This window comes from Sturnus vulgaris, chromosome Z (genome assembly GCF_052056855.1).
Source record: "Sturnus vulgaris isolate bStuVul1 chromosome Z, bStuVul1.hap1, whole genome shotgun sequence".
Lineage (NCBI taxonomy): Eukaryota > Metazoa > Chordata > Aves > Passeriformes > Sturnidae > Sturnus > Sturnus vulgaris.
Genome location: NC_142283.1, coordinates 72,195,048 through 72,220,039, shown reverse-complemented (window position 1 = coordinate 72,220,039; position 24,992 = coordinate 72,195,048). Strand labels below are relative to the sequence as shown.

The 24,992-nt window shown below is 43.2% G+C and overlaps 1 protein-coding gene across 2 annotated transcripts in view; it reads right to left on the bottom strand.

Moving 5' to 3' along the window:
- CCBE1 (collagen and calcium binding EGF domains 1) overlaps positions 1 to 24,992 on the bottom strand; it is a 95,806-nt gene that overhangs the window by 20,547 nt on the left and 50,267 nt on the right. For both annotated transcript variants that reach the window (XM_088157384.1, XM_014875567.2), the window contains exon 3: positions 4,169 to 4,221. In XM_088157384.1, the coding sequence (XP_088013510.1) occupies positions 4,169 to 4,221 (53 nt within the window). The remainder of the gene's footprint in view (positions 1 to 4,168; positions 4,222 to 24,992) is intronic.

The following is a 24,992-nucleotide window of genomic DNA, read 5'->3' as shown; positions in this document are numbered from 1 at the left end:
CCAAAAAAAATCTAAGTGGTTCAAGCAAGTTCGCAGCAAAGCACTGTGTTTCCATATATGTAATTAAAACTCATTATTGACTCGTCCTAATGACTAGCAGATAGTTCTGTGTACAATGATTGTTCCAAACAATTAAAATGAGCCAAGAGATGGTAAAGCAAATGAAAACACATTTTCTGTGTGAACTATATAAAGCACATGCGCAGCACTGGGGTTAAAAGTGACAGCATGCCAAAATACAGAAAAGCAGTAAATGACACTTAACAAGATGCTGTATGTCACACCAGAACCCCTTAGGAAAAAATGCACTATTGTAATAGATATACTACTGTAATAATGCCAAACATTCTGCTTGTCACCTCCTAAATAATGGGCATCCTTTCTTTCCTTCTTGCTTCACAACTTGAAGTTTGCCCACAGTGCTGTGGTGCTGAATGGCAATGCTAGGACCCCCTGCAGTAACCAGGATCCAACAGTGCAGAGCAATGAAATGGAAACATAACTCTTGCCTTCAAACTGTTCAGTCTGGGGGTAGTTTGGACTCTTTAGGTGATGCTGGGCTATAAACTCCTGTTACATTTGGCACTACTGAATAGTCTCAACTATAAAGCATTGCTGATGTTTTTCCTGGGCATAGTTGCAATTTTTGTTTTTCACTGAAACAAAATCAGAGTGTGAACAGCATGGTATGTCCAACATGGAGGTGAACGTGCTGCTCCTTACCCAGTGTACCCACCCAGGTAGGAGACTTGGCCTGTGCCATGTTCAGCTATTCAGAGCTGAATAAACAAGCTCTATCCTCCCTGTGCCTCCATGAATAGATGTGCCCTAACAAAATCAGAAAAAACAGTGCTGGTAGGGGCCATCTCCCATTACAAGCCGGAGTAACTATGCATAAACCTTTCCTACTTTTCCCTAAGGGATGGATATGACCCTCCTTGTAGTCTAGTCCCAAGATGAAATATCCTTGCAGACAGAAAGCTTTTTACTCATATCTAATCCAAACTCCTCTTATAGCCACTTAGGCCCATTATTTTTGTCCTCTTTTCCTCGGCCATAAAGAATAGTTTACCTTCTTCCTTGCAGCAAGTTTTCACATACCTAAGTCCTCTTATCATGTCTCCCCTCAGCCTCCTTTTTTTCTAGACTAAACAATGCCAGTTCTGTTCACCCATCTGTCTCCATATTTAATGTAACCAGTCTTTGAACATGGTGCTCATGTGCACCTCAGCACAGCTCCATCATGTCCATTGCCTTATTTACTTTCTCACAAAGCTGGGGAAGGGTCCAGATGTACGAATATCCCTGCTGATGGTCCCACACAGTCAACCCAGATCAGACAATGGTCGTAGGCAGGTCCCAGAGCTGTATCCCCAGGGCTTTGTCCCAGGTTACATTACTCCCCTAGACACAGTTCTCAGAACTGAGATTTAAATTAGGCAAAAGCTGCTGCACCACGTGTGTGTGCTCTGCAAAACTGGAGATGAACATTCCCTCCTGTGTTCAAACCCCTTGTTTGCCAGCTCAGCCTAAGAAATATGGTTTGAGGAGGAATCAAAACCATACAATGAGGATCAGGCTGTTTCAGACCTTAGGAAAATGCTAAAGCCAAAACAGAGCAACAGATGTCTCTATATAAGTTTCAATAAGCTCAGAAATGACAATATAACATGGAAAGTTGTACCAAGGAAATTTTGGAAACAATATTAATAAGGAAAGAGTAGATCTGACTATAGTTCGTCTGTAATGTTTTACTCTGAATTCTTCCACAGCCAACTCAGGAAACAAACCAGCAGTAGGAAGGGTGGTCTCCAAAATAAACTGCTCCATACTGCATCTGTCCCTTCTTCACTCTATGATGCCAGGAGACAGGATCCAAGACTGGACTTGGCTGGAGCTGTGAGTCTCCAAAGCAAAGAAAAAGGAGGTCACACAAGAGAAAAAGGTGAGGAGTTGGTTTTTTTATCCACTTTGCTGAGTAGGTGGAACAGGAAGAGATGCTATGGAGAGAACCAGACACAGAGAAGTAACTCCACTCAATGTTTCCTGAGGACCATTGCTCCGTGAGCCTGCAGCTGAAAGCCACAGTGAGGTTAGTAAAAACAAATGAATGCAGAAACTGGAGGCATGGGCTCATACTGTACTACACTGATTTCTGTTCCTTTTCAAAGGCAGATGAAAAATAACAGGATGAAAACCAATAAGTGACACAGACTAAGCCACAAGCCTTTGGGAAAGAGTCTGTTTAAGAAACAGCTGTCCCAGAAGGAGATTGGTGTGTTCCTCAGGCTGCTATAAAAGGGTGGAAAAGGGAGGATCTATACCTCTGTCAACCCTCCTCCCTGCTGCCACTGCTAAATCATAGAGAAGACAGGGCTGGAACTACTTCTCACAGATTCAATGTGCCAGTACTGGATTAAAAGGTGCAGATGTGCTCTAATGAACTCACATCTGTAATGCATTTATGTGGCTGGTTTGAGATATGGATTTCATGCAGCTACTCTGTCAAGATTATGCCAAAACAATGTGCGAAGAGCCAAGTGATGTCTTGTAACAGAGTAAGGAAAATGAATACTTCAGTGAATCATGTTTCTCGTCCCTTTACTAAGGCCTGAGACTATCTCAGATGTTATAGTAACTGCTGTGGCCTCTGAAGTTCTAGGCAAAATACAGATAAAGCTGAAAAAGGAATGGAGAAACAAAGGGAGAGAGGCTGTAGCCAGCAGAGAATTGAATTAGGGGCAGAAACTCCCAGTTTACTCAAATGCAGTTAAAAGACAGGATTAGACAAAGTCAATGGGCACAAAAAAAGAGCTGCTTTCATAATCACCTAACATCTCAAGAGATGAAAATTAGAAGTTAAAGTAATAAATCGCCATGGCTCTCATTTTATTTTTGCTCCTATTAATTCTCCTGCTGCCTCCTTATATTCAGTGAATAGCAAGTACATAAAATTATTAAATTCATAGGAAAGCTGGAGGCCAGACTCTAGAGTCTTGGCTTCTTTCCACCCTGAAAGGGTTCAGGACTTCTGCCTCCAATACACACAACTGCCTCCTCCAAGTGTCTGTCTCACACTGGAGCTGTCACCTGTATCACACATGCTGAGACAAAACTCACAGCAAAACCATGGGATGAGGAACTATGTGTGAGCACCAATTTCACCCAAATCCTACCCAGCTCCTCCAGGCACAGAGTCATCACGAGCTGTTTGCCTCTTTTTTTTCTCCCTGTCCCCACCCCCACCAATCCACCAACTGTTTTAGTGTTTCTAGCCAGCAGCAAAGAAGACACAAATTAAAAACAACAACAGCAACAAACCCACAACAAACCCAACCAGAATTAGAGTTCGGATTATAATCCCTTTTGGCTGGACACTGTAACGCAAAAACAGCAGATTCTCCAGTATGTTAATTTGTCACTTTTTTTCTGAAATATCAGTCGTAAACTAGGAAAATTCTCAGACCAAATCAAAGCTTTCCATACATCATCAAATAGAATAATGAGTTGCCATAGATCAACTTTTAAAATTACTTTTTGTAAAAAAAAAGTTTATTGGCACGTCGTCTCTGAACATTTGCTCCTGCCTGGCAGTTCGTGTGGTCCAACAACTTCAGAGCCAGTTTTATCCAAATAAGATCCTTTTTTTACTGCTGCATGAACTTTTCTGATTAAATCTTTCTTGGCCCCTGGTGACAAGGAAGCCACGCCCATGGGAAATGAAAGGCAGGTCTTACTCACCTACTCACCATCTCCCTGAGCCCTGACAAGTCAAGCTGTACCAGATCTGAGGGATAAAAGGGGAAAGCCATCATCCATGAAAAGTGTTCTTCTGGGTGCATAGAGTGCTCCCAACTACCCGGTCGAGGGCAGAACACGCTCCTCTGTCTGCAGTGCAGCAGGTCATGGCACAAGGTCTGTGCAGCCACGAGTACTTAGGGGAGGATTCAAGGCTTGGCATGTTAAGCAGAACTTTTGGAAGTTGTTAATCTTTTTATTTTCCCAACAATTTCTGGGAAACAGTTCCTCCCCACACTGATACATGAGATATGGCCAAGCCTGTGCTTACATCAGGTTGCTCTTCCAAACAGATAATGTGGAGAAGAGGGCAGATGGAGAAAGACAAATGCATGGGGACATGATGTGTAAGAACAGTGAAATCACATACCTTCAGGGATGCACTGTCCAAGAACAAACTTATAACCCTTACAGCATTTTTTCCTGAAAAACAATAAAATAAATAAATGAATAAATAAATATATTCTCTGTAGATTGGTGCTGCCTTTAAAAACAGCCGTAAGTGGAGTGGGGATGTGATGAACCAAACAAGACAAGGACCCTGACCAGCTGGAGTTCAGCATTACAGAACACAACAGGGAAATGCACCACCTGGCCCAGGAGGGATTTCACATGGCAGCATGTCCAGCCACCTCAGGAGCCTAGGGCAGAGTACCTCAACACTGACCCAACCAACATCCCAAGTAACTTCCAAAAATCCTGCTCTCTTGTGTTGTCTGGATGTTGTCTGGACAGCTTAGTGCTGTTTAAATACACAACTCAGGTCATAATTTTCATGGTACAGTGAAGGGTGTTTTCAAATATCTGTCATTGCAATGTAAACCTGCTGAAAGGGGTAAGTCTCAGTGAGGAGAACACAGAGGATAAATGCTATCAGTCATTTCTCAACTTCTAATAAACCTGGAGGAGATAAATTAAATATATCAGATATTTCAGCTGGAGAAAGGGAGAGTATCTTATATAGTCTGAGATAATCTTGTAGAGTATTTTATACCAAACTGCAGTGTAGTGTCAATAGGTTCAGCCATTTCTTATGCACTTATGATATGAACAAAGTCTGAATGCTGAGAAATTACTGTTTCTGACACACTGGCCTGTAATGACATTTAGGCATCCAGCTAAACCTGCTGGTTTTCTCTTTAGGCAGCAAAGCACATTAAGTCCCAGCAGCACTCAGGAGCCTTTACAAACGGCTGTGTCCCTTATCACCCAGAGAGTCTCACTACAGGGACCTGGTGACTTTCAAAGGGTCCCATATTGGTCACTACTAGGACTGCTGAAAAAGAAAAAAGTGCTGTTCAGTGCATTATTGCATCAAGTATACACGAATCTGAGCAGGGAAAAAAAACCCTCAGCATTTTACAAATTCACATGCTTTTCATGCTTTGTGGAGACATCCTGAAATATCTCCCAAACTGGGAAACCATCCATTCTGTCTTTTCCTTTGATTCAATAGCTAATGTAGAAGAGTGCTAAAGCCACGTCAGTCAATGACACGACATTCTCCTGGACAACATGTAGCCATCACAAATCATCATTATGTTGAATTTAAATCAACTATCAGTTGCAACTGACGGCTTAAAACAAACAATGCATTTCTCCAAACAATGTATAAACAAACTTTGGCTCCATATTTTACCCTCTTCCAAAGATTAGCTGGAATATAAATTATGCTTAATGAGTGTTGAACATCTGAAGAGGAAGCCTTGCTTTGTTATGCAAACAGTGGTGCCTCATTAGACCTCTCTCCAAACACTGCTGTGAAGTTTTATCTGCAAGACAAACAAATGCAGGAGGAATGAGTTCAAAGGTGCATTGGGGAGGCTGTTCATATGCTGCAAGCCCGGCTGATGGCTTTCCAAGTGCACATTGATCTCCTCCTGTCTGCAGAAGAGAGGCTTGCTTGTAGCTGCTCTTCAGAGGGAGATACAGCCCAGCTTGAGAAGGCTGAGAGATGAGCAAGGAGAGGAGGACATCCCTGCCATAAGATGCTGACCTGTGGGGTTGTGCCAGTCAGAGCTAACCAGCCATAGGGAGCAGGAGCTTCCATAATTTTTACCCTTCTCCGTGGAATTCCCACCTTATTTTCATGGTTAGGACCAATACGACCTGTGTCAGCAGATGATGTGATAACCTGAGTAAAGGTCACCTGCTGGGAACCTTGCAGGAGCTGCCTCTCTCTTGAAAGACAGACCACTTGCCCTGATCAAACCCTTCTCCCACAGCCATACATTGAGACCCTAACCTATGCCAAGTTACAGCCATTAAACGCTGCCCTGGCACCCTGATATTGCCCCAAAGCAACCACAGCCTTGTGCTTTAGCTTTCACTTAAAATAACCAGAGAATCATGTTCCCCTGGCTGATATCCAAGTGTTTGCTGAAATCCCTCTCTTCACTGACTTCTTGCAGCAATGGGCTCCACAGTGGGATGTGATGGTTTTGAGAAATGCTTTCCTTGTTTTCAGTGTCCCTCAAATTTTTTGTTTGAATTTTCCCAAGCCTTACTGGTAAGGAGATTTTGAAATATTTTCTCTAAGTACGTGAAAATTTTTCTGCATTGGGAAAGTTTTAAATCATACTTGAAGAAGTGTTTCGAAGAGGGATACCCTTCCTTCAGACCACATTCCAAAAACCAATTCCCCATGATAATCTCTTCCTAGTTGAAACTTACAGATCTCTGCATTAGTGCAGCCTCTACTCCACAGCACTCTTATCAGCATGATTTTGCCAGGGAAACTGCTACTTTAGGGTTAATGCAAAGGAAATACAATACGTGTTTCTCTGAACACTACATTGCAACCCTGGGATTCCTGCATGCTTTAGCTTTCTACATTCTTAAAGTGAAATCTGTCAAAATGACGGACACATGAGCATTAGCAAAGGCATTTTAATAGCAACACTCATTTTCAGACGTAGAGGTCCAGGCTGACATATCTAATCAACATTGCACAGCAGCAATCTCGTTGTACATAATGAGAGGTAAGAAGGAGTTCCTACTGATAATTTTAGCTACTGGATAACTTTCAGCAAGGTGGTTGCTATGCAGCTGTACATGTGGCCATGCATGAAATACAAATACATGGCTGTGTAAGGAGTTCCTGGATCTCTGGGGAAATTAGGTTGATTTGTTAACCCGACGTCTGGTTTATGAAGGATGAAGCTTCTGGCAGACTTTTATCTGTTACAGCTTTTAATGGGGTACTTCAGCAATTAAAAGCACAGTAACTTTTGATTCTCATGCAATCTTTACTCAGGAATAGAAACAAGCCCAAACTGGCAGAGAGTTTGGGGCACGATGATTTTGATTAATGCAACATCCAGCTTTTGTGGTTGTAAGAAAATCTGTAGTGATAGGGACACCCCCAAAACCAAGTCAACCCCCTTTTTTTCCTGCTGGAGAAGCAGGGAGATATTCTGCTCCTCCCCACTGCTCTGGAGGTAGAGATGCTTCTGGATCACTAAATGCTGGAAGATGGGTTTAGGGGTCAAACTTCTGATACCAATAAATATATCCATGACTAGGCAAGTGGCATATCCATCTTTTTTTTCAGGATTTGTGGCCCATTACCTTGCAAACTGAGAGAGGATCTGAGCTTTCCAGGAACTCCCCTGCTCCCCATCACCTGTAGAACCCCCAGAGTGCCCAACACACAGGGGTGCATCAGCACAGCACCCCTGCCCCATCCTGCAAAGCAGTAGCTGCTTGATAGCATCGCCTCAGACAGGCTGGACAAGAGGCAAGATGAGAGGAATGTGGCTTAATTAAGGCACTGCTTTATTAAGTTAGCTTATCTGGCAGCTATCAGCAGTAACTCATCCAGCAAGGACCATGTTTTTTTTTCCCCATAATTGCTTCCACCTGGCGCAGAGCTGCAGTCACCCCAGCCCACCTCCCGCTCTGCACGGGACACCGCAGCGACGCCAGAGACACCGACCAGGGCATGCTGAACCCAGAAAATAAATACACTGCGTGAGAGGGGAGGGAGTCACTCAGGGTCCTACAGCTGCTGAAAATCTTCAGAAATGCAAACAATAACAGGATAAACATTTAAAGTTATAATTAACCTGCATCTGTCTGCAGTAACATGGCAGCAAGCTGGGTTATAGCAGCAGCTGCTCGGTGCATTTATTGAGGTTTTGGAGAGGCAGCTCTAAAACTCTGCCCTGAATCATGATGAAAAAGATACAAATGATACATGATGGAAAAAGGGAATGCAAAGGGGAAATACAAAGGGAAGAAGAAAAATACAAGTTTTATACTGGTTTCAGACTGAACATAATATGTTAAGGAAGCTCTTGCTAAAGATGTCAAAAGTAGAAAGAGAAGAGTCTACTCTAAGAAATATTTGCCTCCTAGGAGCAAAGCAGACAGAGAAATCTCTATGTTGAGCCTGAAAGTGAGTTCTTAGGATAAAATATTGCCCTTATTTATCCCTAAAATGCTGACAGGCAATCAGTCTCCAGGCTGACTCCTCCCAGACAGAGGTAGTTCAAGAAGAGAAACTTTACCTCCCATTCACTGGGGCTAGGAGAGCACACATGGACAGTTTCTAGAGCTCAGGAGAGGCCTGAGGTCGTGCCACTGGAAGATGCAGCAACTCCATAGGTGGTCAGGCAGGTCAAATCCCTCATCTCCAAAACACTCTTTCTGACCTATGAATGTCAGATGAACTGCAATTTAGGGGGTAAAAGAGATTAAGATTTTATACTGATTTAAATAGATCAGCACAGTTCTTTCAAGTTGGTGCTGGTAGAAAGCAACGATAAAACACTCAAGAAATGTCTTTAATAAAAAACCAATTTCCTATTGGGAAAAGAGAGAAGTTCTTTTTAATACCAGACTTCTTTAGCCTAAATCATAACTTGAACTCAGAAGAACTTGTGCTGTCTTCTGGAGACCTGAGTTAGCAAAGCACATGGCACAGTGTTTCTAATTGCCCAAAGTGTCATGGTTAGATCCTTCTCCTTACTGTTCCTGCCCGGTGTTTCTGTTTTGATCACCCTGGCTTTGAGAAATACATGGTGTAGCAAAAATGCAAATATAAAATACAGAAGTGAATGTACAAAAAATAATTATCTACATCTATAAATGAAAGCCAGCAAGGTACACTACAAAACAAGCCTAAGAAAACCAGCCAGCCAACTCACTTTTCTCCTATATGAAATCCAAATGAGCAACAGGTTTGTCTGCCAAAGCACGCACAGACAAAGCCCATCTGCAGCCTAAGTGCAGCAGCTCAGTAGCTGTGCACAGTTTCACCGTAATTCACATGGAGAGAAGATTTATGTCAACATGGTGTAAAACTGAAGCAATGCTCTTTATTCTGTTTGCCTTTCTGTGGGACACATACCGAAATCTTGAGTAAGAGGGGATGGCCTCCCTGCAGACACTTGCTCAGCATACACTTTGCCATGATTTCCAGACTTAGTCCTTTTTTACAGTTTTGTAAAGAGATAATTTATGTTCACACTGGGTGTAATGCAAGGTCCAAGGCCAGCCCAAGCCCTTCTTGTCATCATCCCAGCTGAGGGTGAATAACCCAAATACAGTGAAGTCTTCCAATGCTGCAGCACCTATGACTGCTGTGTGTACCTGTGTGCTTCCTTATTTCTCTTAACTGACTGATCAGAGCAGGATTTGCCTGAATAACCTTGTGGAACTCAGACCTCTGAGAGCAAATCACTGCAACTTACTAGCTGATTTCTGTAAAAGTAAAATTTTCTGTGGTAAAAGCATTGCCTGAATCTAAGTCTTGTTTTGGATTAGCTATTAAAGTCAAATAATTTTGCCCACATATAATAGTTTTCTTCTCTTGGGGGGGGGGGGGGGAAGCACCCTGCTATCTGCTCTTTTGCTCAACTCTGGCTATTAAGACAGATACCAGAAATGAAATCACATTCCAGTCATTGCTAATGGGAAGGCTTTGATAAGATTCACAGTTCCTGGACTCCTCTTGTGTGAACACAAGCCAGGGACCAGATCCTCCCCTGGCAAAAGCCACATACCTCTCTTGACTCTAAGGAACTGTGCCAGTGTTTACCCTGGGAGATCCTGACTGATGCTCTTGAAAGCTTTCAGACGCTCTCCTTGGCGGCTCCTTACTGCTAACTGACCCCTCCTCGAAGTGCTGTTTAATGTCATCTTTTTATGGCCAAAGGGATTTTTATGGTGGTGGAGCATAAACTGTAGTTCCTTCTTCTCAGAAGAGACCTTCCAAACCAATATGATGGTTTACAGCCTCTGCAGAGCATGGTATTTGTGAATGCTTGATGCTCATTCCTCTATAAAAGAGAATAAAAATACTTTGAGGTGTGGAAGAAGCCCTCTACCTCACATGGAGGTCAGTGGGGCTTGGAGATGCTGACCTGCATGAAACTGAAAGATGCTCAAAAAACAAAATCTCATAGGTCTGACAAATTTAGCCACCAATAAAAAAGTCCATTCTTTCTGTAGGACACCCTGGGCCTCTGTTCTCCACGGGCACCGTGCAGGATGCCTCTCCCCATGGGGTTTGTGGTTTTGCTTAGGTAAATGAGATGTGGTGAGGTATTCAGTAGAGGTTTCAAAAAACATCAAAGCAGGCAGACCATTCCGCCAACACATCCCCCTGCATCAGCAGATCAGCACTCCCAGGAGACCACCTATTTTGGACTTTTTTAGGGCTTCAGGATGCAGAGAAAGTCGGTGTGAAAACCCTGCAGGCAGCCACACTAGAAAAAATTTCTCATGACCTTCTGCTCACTGCAGAAAGAAGTGGCAACTAAACCTCTGCTTTCTATCTCTCTTTTGGGTAGAAAAAAAGAGGATCTTTGGAAACATTTCTTGTGATCCTCTCTTTCAATGTGTAGTGAAACAAAAAGATGCTGTTGGGATTTCCACCTGAGCCAAATTTTCCCTTGTTGGTTCCTGGCCCACTCAGAGCCTTGGGGCTGCAAACACCTTGACCAAGCACAGTCTAATCAGCATATTTTATCTGCAGACCGACTGCCAGCACTGGTAACCATCAGGGCCTGTGTCTCACTTAGCATACCAGTGTCCAAAAATGACTAAATAAAGGTCTGCCTGTGAATGTCCCCTAAGCAAAGAAGGAAACTCTCAGCAGGAAAATTGTTATGCAACTTCAGAAAGGTAATGACCTCAGCTGCCACTGGAAAAGCCATTTGCTGGATATTTTACATGCATATAAACATCATCCTCAAAATCACATATGAGATTCCTTCAGAGCTAGACTGTACTTTCTTCCGCTCTTTCTTGGATTTTTATTTCATAGCTATTTTTTTCTTAACACAAGGGAATGCTCATGTGGTTTATCACTAGACAACATGTCAAAAATAGAAGAATGATTAAATAAAAGGCTTTTGACTGTTTTCATCTGCTTAGGCTCAGCTTTATATACATGCTGTCAGCTTTGTCTTGCTCTCTTTTCCAACAAATTTCTTTTATTTTCTGGCATTGTACCAAGAAAATGATTTTGTTTAGTTTTGCAGGTGAAATTGGTATGGATTCTGCAGAATCAAGTCAATGTTTGGCAGGTATGAAATCTGAGGGGAAGAAAAAAAGGAATTTTATACAATGATAGCACTGTTTGTATTTATTAAAAGGTCTAATGAACTAGCAAAGTATAATGCATCCTCATAAATATATAGTAATTTCTACAACCAAGTAGCCTTCTAAATATCAATTTAAATGATCCAAGATTAAGCCTGAGTTTTAAAATAACTCATTCCTTTGAGATCTAAAGCAAGAGAATTGAGCAAAAGCCTTTTTTTCCACCATCTCTGACTTCCAATTAAAGGACTGCAAGCCAAATTTCCTTCCAAGTCTGTAAGTAGTATGTTTTGCTGACAGCACACATTCAATTATTTGTCTAACCCAAGGTGAGCCAGAGTACAGGACTAATCACAGCACATCTGTCCTGTCTTTTGAATTTTTTTAAACTTCCATGACTCTTCATTTTGTGGCTCCAATTTCCTACCAAGTATCTATGCTAGATAGAGAGTAATAAATTCCATTTCAGGAGGGAAGGCAGAGCCAGAGCAGTGCTGTGAGGAGCTGCACTCATGGGCTGGCTGCTGTGTTGGTGCTCGGTCACTGGAGTCAAACAGCAAAAAATTGCTGGCAAGCTCTCGGACTTACTGAATCCAGTCCAATGCAGCCCTGTTTATATAGCATCTTTCATCAACAAGATCACAAAAATGCTGTATAAGCAATGTCTAATAAACTCCTTTCGATAAACAGCAAAAGGAAAGTGCCTTTTATGCACGCATGCACAGAAAAACACATCACACAAATGGTGCCAGGAAGTCAGATCTCTAAAGCTGGATCTACAAACAGGACATAAATCCCAATTAACCTTCAGAGACAAGCTAGTCACTCCGTCTACCTTTACTTACTGGTGTGCTGATATTAAAGGGCTTGATCCTGGTTCTGCTGCAATCCCTGGCAGTTTTGCCAGGAACATGTGTCAGATTGGGAACAGGCTCTGACCAAGGCTCAGGATGGTGGGTGAGGATATGCTCAGCTCCGAGGACTTCTTGGAAGAATAGCTCCAGATAATCACTCTGACATAAATTTGATCAAGTCTTGCTGACATTTGTCTTTGAAACAGTTGCAAGACTCTTCCTGGTTTTGATGGATTTGGGATATGACATGTATCACTGTTCCTGTACTCCCCTCCGGGCACAACATCCATATATACCTTAATCCACCTACACCCTAGACACAGATCCAGATATTTATTCCAGATATTTATAGATCTATAAATTTGTTTTTGAATGGTTTTTGAAATTCCATTCCAGGAAAAAGGTAAGTAAATAAGTCCCGCCAGGCTAACACTTCCAACTTAAATAGTTTAGAAGTAGGGAGAGCCAAACACAAAGCCTTCAGCTTTTAAGGAAATCAAATAGCATGGAAAAACACTTGAAGTAAGATACATCTTTGAGCATCCTAATCTCCACACTGGCTCTCCATGATGTCCAGACGACACTGTGGTTTCCAGCACTTGGCTGGATGGTGTCTGCATTTGGATACTCTGCCTCTCTGTGGAAAGTTCATACTGAAAAGACAAAAGAACGCAGGACACGGAGGTTTATGTGGATTGCTCCTGATTACTGGGACAACATGAAAATATCAATGTTCACTCTCCACAACCTCTGTAGATAAGGGGTATGTGATGGTTCCTCTCTTCAGAGCACATTTTGTGCAAAAGGCACAGCAGTATAATTTTATACATTGTGAATCGCATAAGGGTGCTTAACAACTCCTTAGGCCTAAGGATTTTTATCCTTCCAGAACTGGCTTAGAGTCATTGGGGCATGACCCTGCTTCAGCACAGCCGAGGGGATTTTTCAAGACAAGGTTTCAGCCAAGCAACAGAAACAAAACCCCCATAATTTTAGAAAAACAGATTCATGGCATAATTTACGTGGCAAGGGACCTTTGGAAAGCTTGTGATCCAAGTGCACCTGACAGCAGAGAACTGCTCAGAGACTTGCCCGGATGAGTGTTGAATGTCTTCAGGGATGGAGATTGCCTCACTTCTCTGGGACCCTCTTCCAAGTGCTTAACCACTTCATTGCCCATCTTCCCTTTTATATCTGCTTAAAATGTCCCTGCTGCAACCCGTGGCTCTGGTCTCGTGTTGTTTGCAGTGCACCTCTGATGAAGGTCTGGCTTCATCCTCTCGGTATTCCAGCACATCTTCCCCGTAACTCCCCATTAGTTAGTGGCAGACACCAATTAAATTCACCCCATAGCTCCCTCCCCTCCAGACTGAGAAAACACCAGTTTGTATTCAACATTCCTTAGGCCCCCCTTGAATACAATGTGCTCCAGCCCCTGAGTATCTTAGCTCCAGCTTATTGATGAATGCATGAAACTTCACATAACCAAATCAAATACACTAGCAGGTATTTTTAAAAAATACCAAAAAATGGAATACAAACAAATAAAAATCTAAAAAAAAAAGAGGAAGAAAAAAAGGGTGATCTGCTAAATTGCATTGCAATGGCAGCTTTGATCCCCAATCACTATTTTCTCTTCCCACTTAATTTCCACAATAGAAGCTTAAAAGAAAAAAACTGACAAAACAGATAGTAAAACTTGAATGAAATACAAACAATACTATCTTTTTCATTAAAGTATTAAAGAACAGAAGAGTTCACCCGTTATCATCACCATCTAAGCAAAAAGAACTCAAAGATGTTTTTTTAATATAGTTTCAACATCAATAGCAGCAATGGAATTAAGTTCTTAGTGTAAGCTCTTGGAAATATCTATAAAGGCACTAAAAAGATAATATTTCAAGAGTGTTTCACTGATCCAGATGTTTCTTTCTTTTCCCCCTCTGTTTTATTGTTCCCAGAGAAGACCTTATAAATGCTGAAATTGCTTATTAAGTATACAGACTTAATGAATTGGACAAGAGAAGAAATAATTCTTAACATAACATGTTCACAAGTCAGACCCATGTTTATTGTCAACAGAGATGATAGCAAAATACTCTCTATGCACAGAGTAGTCTCTGCTAGGACAGAATCTGTCTCCATGAACCACTTCCAGCATATTGAAAAGATTAATTTCTAAGACAACGCAGTATGAAAGTATGTTGAATTATGCAGTGATGCTGTACCATGGCCACAGTGCCAAGGTTTATTTTTGGAGCCACACATCTGCAGGTTATTTGTTGCAGGATGGGGTGGATGGAGTGAATCCTTAAACAATTTCCTAAGTAAGGACACATTACTGCATTGAGCAGCTGTTTGTATGGTGTCAGTGGAAGGCCTGGTATCTGGGATGCACCAGTGGTGTCAGAGCTGCCTGGGTAGCTGAGACCACTGCACTTATGCTGCAGTCAACAGACAGTGGGAAGTTCACAAAGCAGTTTTTTGATGTGGCATTCAGCTCCTCTGTTCAAAGTGGCAGGAGCAGGAATGCCATCCAGCCATGTGATTTTGGAACGGAGTGCAGTGCCCTCTCAAAGCCAGTGCATCCCGCTCTTTAATTTATAAGCAAATGAGTGACACTATGACAGTTCTAAACAAAAAAAGCAAAGCTATTTTCAGAAACTTCCCCACATTTCCCCACCACACTGTGTCCTACACAGGGCTCAGCTTTCAATCCAGCCTGAGCCAGCCAATTGCCTGTTAGCCATATACTAATTGCAGGAGTGACCACACCATGCTCTAACTGATCAAACCGCAGCTCTACTCCCAGTTTTTATTGCCTAATTTAATGGGACTGGCATTGGCTGCTGCTCCTCTTTCTCATCCTGCTGCTGGAATATGGTTTTAGCTCTGAATAACCTACTGAGGTTGAACACAAGACTTCCATGAGATGCTGAAATGCTATTGAGACAACTCATCCCCATTTTGCTCTGTGTACTTCATATTTGGAGCCGTGTTCCAGTTGAAAGACTCTTCCCCTACCAGTCCCCTTTAACCCACTGCCTCAAAAACAGGGATGAGGTGTGCTAACAGGCATGACACCCAGGCAGCCTGAGGCAGGAGAAGCACTTTGCTCTGGACAGCTCTGAAACACTGAGAGCAAATAGGCAGAAATGAGCCAAAGGAAAGCAGACCTGCTATGGGGCAAAACCTTGCTGCTGGGGCAGAGACTTTTGCTGAAGGCAAAGAATTTTGGGATGCACAAGGGGGCTGGGAGGAAAGGCCACAAACCCAAACTTGGACCCTCCCATCCTGAGATGGTCAGTGAAGATGTGGTCCTGAGCTGGTGAGGGTGACTTGTGATGGATGCATGGAGAGCCTTGAGCATGATGAATTCTGAGAGGAAGCCTGATGGCTTGCAGCATTGTGCAATTGCCTTTGTATTAATTACACCTCCCATTAAAATGGGGTTACGTTTTCAGATACTGGTGTCTGCAGGCACACACCAAATTTGCATTACAACAATTGCAATACAAATTTGTATTACACCCTTTCCTAAAATCAATGCACACTGGGGATGACTGCTGGAACTGGTGCAGCAGTTCCAGCTCCAGGCAGCAATTCAGAGCTGGAAGTGCTAGAGTGACTCTGATGTTTGAAGCATCAAAATGGGCTCAACATTTGGGTTCAGAAGCAAAAAATCTGACACCAGTGTGAGAACAGTCAAGGTTATTGACCAATTTACCTGTGAAGATTGAGTAGACCCCTGTTTGCCACATTTCATCAGGTTTCCCCTCCCTGCAGACCATCCTGGACAACAGGCCAACTGTGACATTCAGTAGTTTCATCTGTTGCTACAAGGTCTTTACAACTCACTTGCAAACGTTTGTTTTCTTCTAGTGATGGGACTTTGCTTTGTCTGCCTTATTTCCGTGACCCACAATGAGGGCAAACATCCTGCTGGGTGTCAATTTTAAGACGTGCTTGCTGCTGGTCATGTTCTTGTTTGCCTGTGGGAACCCATCTCTCCCCATCACTCTGCCATGGGCTTTTGGCATTTCTCTCACAATGTCACTTTTTTGTTGGCTAATTTTGGTGGTTTGGGTCAGGCTGCCATTTCTTGACAATGCTCAGTGCCACATTTCTCGTTCTTCCTTTATCATTAGTATATTTAAGGTATTACAGCACAAATATCTTGCTGCTGTAATGCTTGCTCATACCTAGGAAATATGTGGAAGAATGGTCCTTGTGGAACCCACCTGCACAGCCCTCACTGGAATGGCACCATAAACCTGACAACTGCTACAATGTGTGCCTTCATCTCTGCTAATGCTTTATTCACTATAGAGTATTTAAACATCTTTTTCATGTCACAGCAGTCATAACTGAGAGGAGGGAGGCCCAGGACAAACCATGACCATGGCCATAGGCAAGAGTCATATGTCAACTTCCAGAAATTTTCAAACTGATGTTGCACTTAAATAAGTAAATACAGAGTGACTGCTGAGGAAGTGTAGGAGATAAGAGAGCAGTGTATTTTTTCTGACTGGCTTATCATGACTAGTGTGACTGTGGCTGACAGTAACCTTGGGTCTCCAAGAGTTAAATTTAATTCTTCCGGGAAAGTGCAAAGAGTGTCCAAAAAGCAGTCTTGCAGGTAAACACAGTGTACACCCAAGGCACCTGACTGTGCCAGCCTGTAGAGACAATGATGAATTTAGACCTGAGGCTAAATAAGTATGAGTAAAAACAAGATTATAATTAAAATATTATATACAGACATAATATTATATTATAATATAATAATATAGATTCATACCTCGGGACATCCATTTTGTGTTTCTCTTCCTCTTGGAATGTACATTTTATATCACTTTGTACTGCTTCTACATTACCACCAATTTATCTACATGTAATATTTGTGCATTGTCTTTGAGTGCACTGTTCACACCAGAATACTTTTGTAGAGATAGTATTTTATGCAGAATAATAGAAAGCAGTTATTTTCTTTCCTACTCTATTCACAATTCGGTTTTTACTTCTGAGACACTCCAAGGAAGAAAACCCAACATTATTGCAGGCTGAGATATCAATCTGATTCTGTAAAGCTGTTTGAAAGCACTATAATATGACTGGCGTACTCTAATATATCTAATATATCTGGAATAAAGGTTTGGCATGTGGTGTTAAGCAAACTCCCCCAAACCCATGAGTTCAAGCAGCAAAGTGAAATTAATATTGTGTGCATTCCTTGAGAAATTTCATCCCAGTTTCCCACCTTTTCTACTAATGAAGTGCTTGTTCATCAATATTACAACCCGATGGGCACAGTGTGTATTACAATCTCACCATCTGCATCATTTACATTCCCCAATGTGGAATCTCAGCCAGATGTCTGACTTATCTCCAAGACTTCAGACATATGGTTTTCATTTAAATGAATCACAATACTAACAGAAATCCAGTATCTATTATCTGTCACAATTGCAGATAATAACTCAGAATAAATTTAACTTGAGCTTTTTATTGTTGCCCACATAAGACATTTCTGTGGATGAATCTCCTAAAGTGCAATAATAAAAAATGAATGAAAGTTAAGACAGAATGTTAAGCAGAATAGTTCTTTAAGTTCATTATAGATGAAGTTTCAGATTCTATTGCAAGCAGAAGAAAAATGTGCAGCCTTTTGTAACATAGAGATCTTGAAGCAATGCACGACACCGAGAAAAAATTCAGTGCCAGGACATTAGGTAACCCCAAGCCATATTCTGTTAATTCCTTTATGGATCCAGCAAAACCCAGTGCCCTGGTGCTCAGCAGTAATGATTGCCATCATGTATGGGGGGGGTTCATAACCTGAAAGCAGCATCACACTCTCCTGTTGGCATTCAGAACCTGAAGCTTCTACTCAGAACGTGTGCAGTGTTTGCTGGCACAAAACCTCCCACTTGCAATAAAATGTACACATTCATTTAGAAATGTGTTGTGTTACATATTTTGGTCTGACTTGGATTTCTGGACCTTTCCACACTCTTAATTAGTACTGGTAGTAGTAATAATATGCTTTTACTTCCATGATGTTAACCACTACAGTATGAATGCTACAAATAGAAACTAAGTTCACCATAAAGAAAATGGATAATTCCTTACTTAGATTTTTTTCTTCCTACTTCGGTAATTCTATGATTCTAATTTCTTAGATTTGCTGCCAAAAAAACCACCACTCTTTACCTTTCACAGGAGAAAAGTACTGGTGCTTACACTAGATTGACATTAAAAATGTGCCTGTCATGGACCACAATCCCTAATCCTTATGCAAACCCTGACCAGAACAATAATTTCTGACTGAATATTTTCAGCTATGACAGGATGCAAGGACCAGGACAGTTCTCCACATTAGCATACTGTAAGTGCAGGAAAATCAAAGCTGTCCCATTCCTTATCATAACTGTACACAATTTTCTGTGAAGTAGCTGAATTTCATATCAAAATCACCACGTCGGCATGCACAGGGACAAATGTGCCCAAGTACAGGTGCCTCTGTCTTCCTCAGGGTGGGACAGATGCTTCTGAAGAGCATCTGAGCCTGGCAGTGGCATGGCAAAACTCCTAACCCCAATGCCTTGCTTGAGACATGTAAGCAGAGAAAACCTGGGCTTTAACGCCCCAGTTTTCACCAGAGCTATGTAATTTCTTTAAACTCTTTCAGAGCTTCTCTCCTATGCAAGGTGGTCGAAGGCCATGAAGTAACGAAATTTGCACCAAAACCAAGAGGAGGAGGAGGAGGTGGCCTCCTTGCTCACTCTGCTGACAGTTTCCAGCCACATACATCCCTTCCGGGGCAGGGAGACCCCACTGAGGAACCTCCTCAACCCCGAGCACCCCCATGCACAGATGCATCACCCCTTGTGGGAGGCTGGGCATGTGCCTGTGGTTTGACAGCCAAGCATTGTGAACCCAGAGCTCCACCAGAGACGGGTCAGCCTTGAGGGAGCTCTTAGGGGAACTCTGTTTGCAGAGCTGGAGACAAGGGCAGCCACCCCCTCAGCTGTGCAGCTCCTCTGACTCTCCCTGTGGATTCAGCTGTTTTGTAAGCCAGGGAGAGTGCAATATTAAAACATCATTGCATTTGGACCTCTCAGGAAACCCTTCCAGAAATGGAACTGGAAAAAAACTCCAGGCTACAATCATGTAATTAAATGCTGAATCACAACAGAGAACCGCAGAAGTCCAGTGAAAATTTTGCTGGCATGTGGTTAACACTGGCTTTTCTTAATCTGGGAGTGCCAAAACCCTTTGTATGTTCCCAAGGTCACTGTCATGTGCAATGGTGACTTTATTTGCTCACCATTCCCTGCATACTAAACTCCCTTTCAGTGCTGCTTGAAGCCATCAGAGATTATGCTTGTCTCCCTGTACTTTGTCACCCAATGCCCAACTTAACTACTTCAGCTGCCAGAATGTTTGAATGATGCAGTCCTGCAGAAGATGGGGTCAGAGCACCACAGTGAGATACCGTGGGCTGCCTCTGCAGCTCAGTGCTAGTCCTGAGATGGGACTTTGCACCATCCAGGAGCACAGGTGGATGTCTAAGAGACATTAAAACACAGGCTGGGTTGAAAATTGTGGGAATCGGCTCTCCAGTGTTCATGCCAGGAATTTCTGGAGCTCAGTATGGAATACATATACCTAAGTCAGGACCCATGATTCAACTCCCTCAGAAAAAGCAGCTAGACGTTTCACCCACAAACAGCAACCCAAACTAGGCTTGTTCTTCTCCAACTGAAGAACACTCTGAAAACTAGCATGTTGTAACCCTTCAGGGGCAAGAACAGGCAAGGAGAAACACCTCCCTAGGTCATGGTGAGAAGTGCCTCCTTCCCATAGGCCTTTGTTGGCACATGTTAATCCCTTGAGTTCTATTGGTTTACACAGTTGATGTCATCCCTGTTCACACAGGTTCAGCCCCTATTTACCATATATGTACCTTCCCTAGAATGTTCTTCCCTCTCCTGATCCCCATTGGTCCTGGTTTGCTGCAGTGCTCCACCCCTGCTGCCCCATTGGTTCTCATTGTTGGCTGCCCTTCCTCTGCACCACTTTCACCTACTCCCTTTGGCCCTTGATGCTCAGATCCGCCCCCTTTGTCCCAGATTTAACCCTGTGCCCCCAGGGCAGTTGTCGTCTCTGTCCCTGGACCATCTTTGAGACAATAAACTGTTATTGGAGCTCCATACAAAGATCCATCCTTTGCCTTTGTTCATTAGCAATTCAGTCAGTGCACTCCAAGCTTTGCGAGTGCTGGTTGCTCACAGAGACCTGTTGAAGTGCACTGCTTCACTGCCTGTGTTCACTACCTGATGACATATGTACTGGCCCTGCTGGCACACAGCTCGAATCTCTGAATTTTCATAGATTCAATTCACTGTTCACACACAGTGTAGTGCAGTAGTGCTCAAAGGTGCCCAAGCCAGTTTTGAACACGCTAGTATGGGCCTGGAAATAGGGCAGCTGCCTGAATCCATTACTCTGCCCAGGCATTGTTCTGTGTTGATATATTTCCTTGTTCTACGGCTTTGGGGATAAAACAGGGACAATAGGACTTTTATTTTGATTTTGTTATTATCACCACAATCACAGTAAAGCAGCCACTCTGATTAGGTCCTGCCGGGGATGATCTTTGGAGTACATGCTGCTGAGAATTGAAAAAAAATGGCTGATAGTTTTGCTTGAGGAGCAAGCTCATGGCTTGAGATCATCCCCTTCTTATTCACCTGTGCAATGCAAAACCAGTACCAAGTCCAGCTGAAGCCTCCTGTCCTTGAAAGCTGAACAACTGTTTAGGTGTTGTCTGATCCCACCAAAACTGTCCTCTACAGAAGGATGGGCAGGACTGGTCTGGCCCTGCATGAGTGATAAAGCAGTTAAGAGAACATATGATATCTTATAAAAATGATGAATTCACTTCCCACAGAGAGCCCGATAAGTTTTATGCTGCTACCTACAAAAACGTCAACTGCTCAGTTTCGCCCTGAGATTTAGCTGTTGCATTTTGACAGCAATGGAAAAGAACAGCAAAATGGCCAAATCTGCTCTTATTAGAGCTGGGCAGTAAATTACACGCTCTGCTCCATCCACAAAGAAATGTTTATCAACTACTGCCAAAAACCACAGCACCCTGGTGTTTCCTCAGGCTTGCCTTCCATTTCTACAGCCACTGAGGAGGCTGTTACCCTTGGGAAGTCTCATTTAGAATAAACAGTTCTTTATGTTCATTATCGTGATTCCCAGAGAAAGGACTGGAGGAGCTAATTAGCAACTAAGCATGACTGGAAGCACCAGGCTGGACCCAGCGAATCTGTAAGTGCATCCTCCAGGCTCAAGAGCTACAGCAAACCCATGACTTTTCCTTTGGCCTCAAGGACGCCTGGGCTTTGAGCTGGGGAATTCCTTCTTTTTTATTGGGATGACAAACTGTTCACTGGAGGAGGGCAGGGGAAAAACCTAACTACAGCACTGTTTCAGGAAATGACTAATTCTCAGAAAAACATTAGATAGACGTGAGGGCCAAAGTGTTCCAGTTCCTCACCAAAAAGTGGTGTTTGCAGATCAGACTTGACCAACTGCTTCACAAAGGCAAAAAGGAAACTCCAAGCCCCCAAGTATGAGTGCTTTGGGGGAAACCCAGTTTGGTGTTTCTTTGCAGTTCAGTTCAGCCTTTGGATCTCTTTGGTTCAGTCTGACCCCTGTGATGATGGCAGGTCCAGCCAGGGTCAGCAAGCTCAGAGCTCAGGTAGGAGCACCCAGCAATGCTCACAGCCTCTTCATTTGCGTGGACCAAGGGCTCTGGACCAAGAGAGCAGCTTGCCCAGCTGCTGGGCTGGGGGCTCACACCCAGGGTTGCCCAGCTCAACCCCCTTGTCCCAGAACCCCAGGGCCCTGGACCTGGCAGCTGTAGTCCATCATACAACCAGTGAGGGGAAAACAAGACTGATAAACACCCCTTCTCAGAGCACGCCTGCTTTAAGTCCAGCAAGATGAAGCATTTTGCTAGTTAGGGAGTTAGCCACAGACTTTGCCAGTGGCACGGGTTTTTGGTTCAGCTTGTTGCCTTCACCACAGATTTAGCTCAACTTCTAATAGTAGGAGCTAATCTCCTCTAGTCAACACGGCTTATTAAGAGATCACAGTAATCCCTGTATGGGTTCAAAATCAACAAGTTAAAAATGTATTAACCTATGCAAAGCCATGGCAGATTAAAAGAAATAACACTCGTGCTGTGGCCTATCTGTAAGCTGGGCTGGATTTTGTTCTGCTGGTTGTACTACCTAAAAGAGCTGTTTGATAAAATACAGCTTAATTGCTGTCTAATGTCTTTCTAACAGGCACAGAGATTGTGTCACTTTTGAAATGTCTAAGATTTCAAAGATCCACAAAGACAGTCTTCCAATTCCCACCAGCTTGCAGGAAATGCTTGTAACCCATGAGTTTGAATCAGAACAGTGGGGATTTTTAATCAAATCTCGTTCAAGTTATTTTTTCCATTACTAATTTCTCACCCCCCAAAAATCATTATTTACTTATACATTCTTTGCTACTTAGAAACACAGGGGGAGAGAACATATGCATGAGCTGGCAATGCACTGAGTATCATCTCTGGAAACTCTAAGGACTTCTCACTCAGCAAATAGATTTTGATGTAGGCATGTCTAGTTCAGAGAAGGAAGGAGAGAGAATGGCACCATTTCAAATGAAAGCACATAGAGATGGCCAAAACCCTTATATAGAACAATGGGATTGTCAGTGTGGTTAAAAAAAACCCATCACTGTGGTGCTGGACTGCACTGTACACACGGTGCCCTGGAGACCCGCCTGTCCTGGATGCAGCAGGGTGTACAAAAATCTGAGCTATTTACATGGATGGGGAATCACGGCCAGAATTCCAATGCATCTGCAGAGCCTGGGTTAGCCAATGTGCTCTGGAACGTGCAGGGAGGGCTTTGCAACTGCACTTAGATGAGAACATGCTGCATGGCTCCATCTGCCTTCCCCACCTCAGCCTACATGGATTTGTCCCTGCAGGCCAGCAGGCAGAACGGAAAGTGAGGAAATAAGGTCTGGCATGGGGGAAATAATATTAAAAAAAGACAACATTTAAGTTTCCTATTGCACTGAAAGCCAGAAAACACATGCAAGATGAACTGAAAAGGCAGGTTTTGATTTGTAGGGAAATTCAGCATCTCTTTGCTGCAAGACTGTGCAGGGGCCCTAAAGGGCAATAACCTACTTTATTTGCTCTAGCATTTCCAAAGTACCTAGAAAGGCACGATGCTGTCTTATGAGCGCCGGACAAGAATGAGGCAGCCCTCTGACTGGGGTGACACTCCAGAGCTGCTCCCTCCTTGCAGGAACCTGCTTCCCTTGCCACCAACACACCTGGAGCCAGCACAGAGAGCCTTTGTACAGGGATACCCAAGGAGATGGGCTAATCCTTGATACCCCTTCCTCACCTCTTGGATGCTGCATGTCCTGGATGCAGCATCACTCAGGAAATTGAGGCTCCAGCAGCCCTCCCTCCACTGCACCCCCTAAACAGACTATGGGGTTGATGGTCTGTAACCCACCAGCTTGCAGGCAGGTGAAAGGTGCTCCCTGAATCTACAGGACTGGGACAAAACACCTGAAGGCAATTGTAAACATAAAGTGAGTTGCATCCCCAGCTCCCAAGGAGCTCACCAGGGGACACCCACAGAGGCAGATCCTGGAGTGGTAGAGAGATCTTCAGATACCTGGAGAAAAAGGACAGGAATGTTTAAAAGTATGGAACTCTACGAAGAAAATTTGTAAATAAGGCAAGAAGTTTTCAGTGTTATAAAAAAAAGACTGTGAAAGGGAGGTGGAACAATGGGCTAAAACTCTGGAATGATGGGGAGCAGGCAGATAAGGAGCACTGCTATGCCATGTCTCACTTCATAAAGTTCAAAGATAACCCAAGGAAATGATGAGGCAGCAGAATTAAATAAACCAGATAACAAGTACTTTTTCTTGCAACACTAAGCTGCAATATTTGGGGTGAGTTGGAGGCTAGAAGATTAAGAAGATTCACACAGAACTCAGACAAATCCATGAGGAAGGGCTAGGGCTAGGTAAGCACCACAGGCACAAGCTTGCCTGTCCCCACTGTCACAGAGAGGCAGAGATGCTGCCAGCTGCAGATGGTTGGTAGCCACAGCACCAATCCTGCCTTGTGCTGCTTTTATGCTGTCACCTGCCAACATTTTATCTAAGCTCGTACAAAAGCACTCTCTCAGGTCATTGAGTCCAAATATTAACCCAGCACTGCCAAACCTATCACCAGACCTGTCCTGGAGTGCCACATCCACCTATCTTTTAAATGCCTCCGGGGATGATGACTACACCACTTTCCTGGGCAGCCTGTTCCAGTGCTTGACAACTCTTTTGTTGAAGAAATTTTTCCTAATATCCAAACTAATCCTCCCCGGTGCAACTTGAGGCCATTTCCTTTGGTCCTAAGCTTTGAAGCTCTTGCTTCAAGCAGGAATTCTGAGGAAGAGCAGCTTACTCTCAGCCTACCCAGTTACCTGGGCTAGTTTGAAAGCAAGATAAAGCAGCCCCCTGAGTGTTATGACAAGAAGCTTTTCAGAAAAACGAAGCAGGGAGACTGTTTACAAGAACCACTTTTAAATGGAAACCAAGACACAAATCTGAAAGGAAAACCACATGGCCATAATCTCTCTCTTGTGAAAGGAGCAGTAATTACAGTGTCACACAGAAAGCTAAATGGTC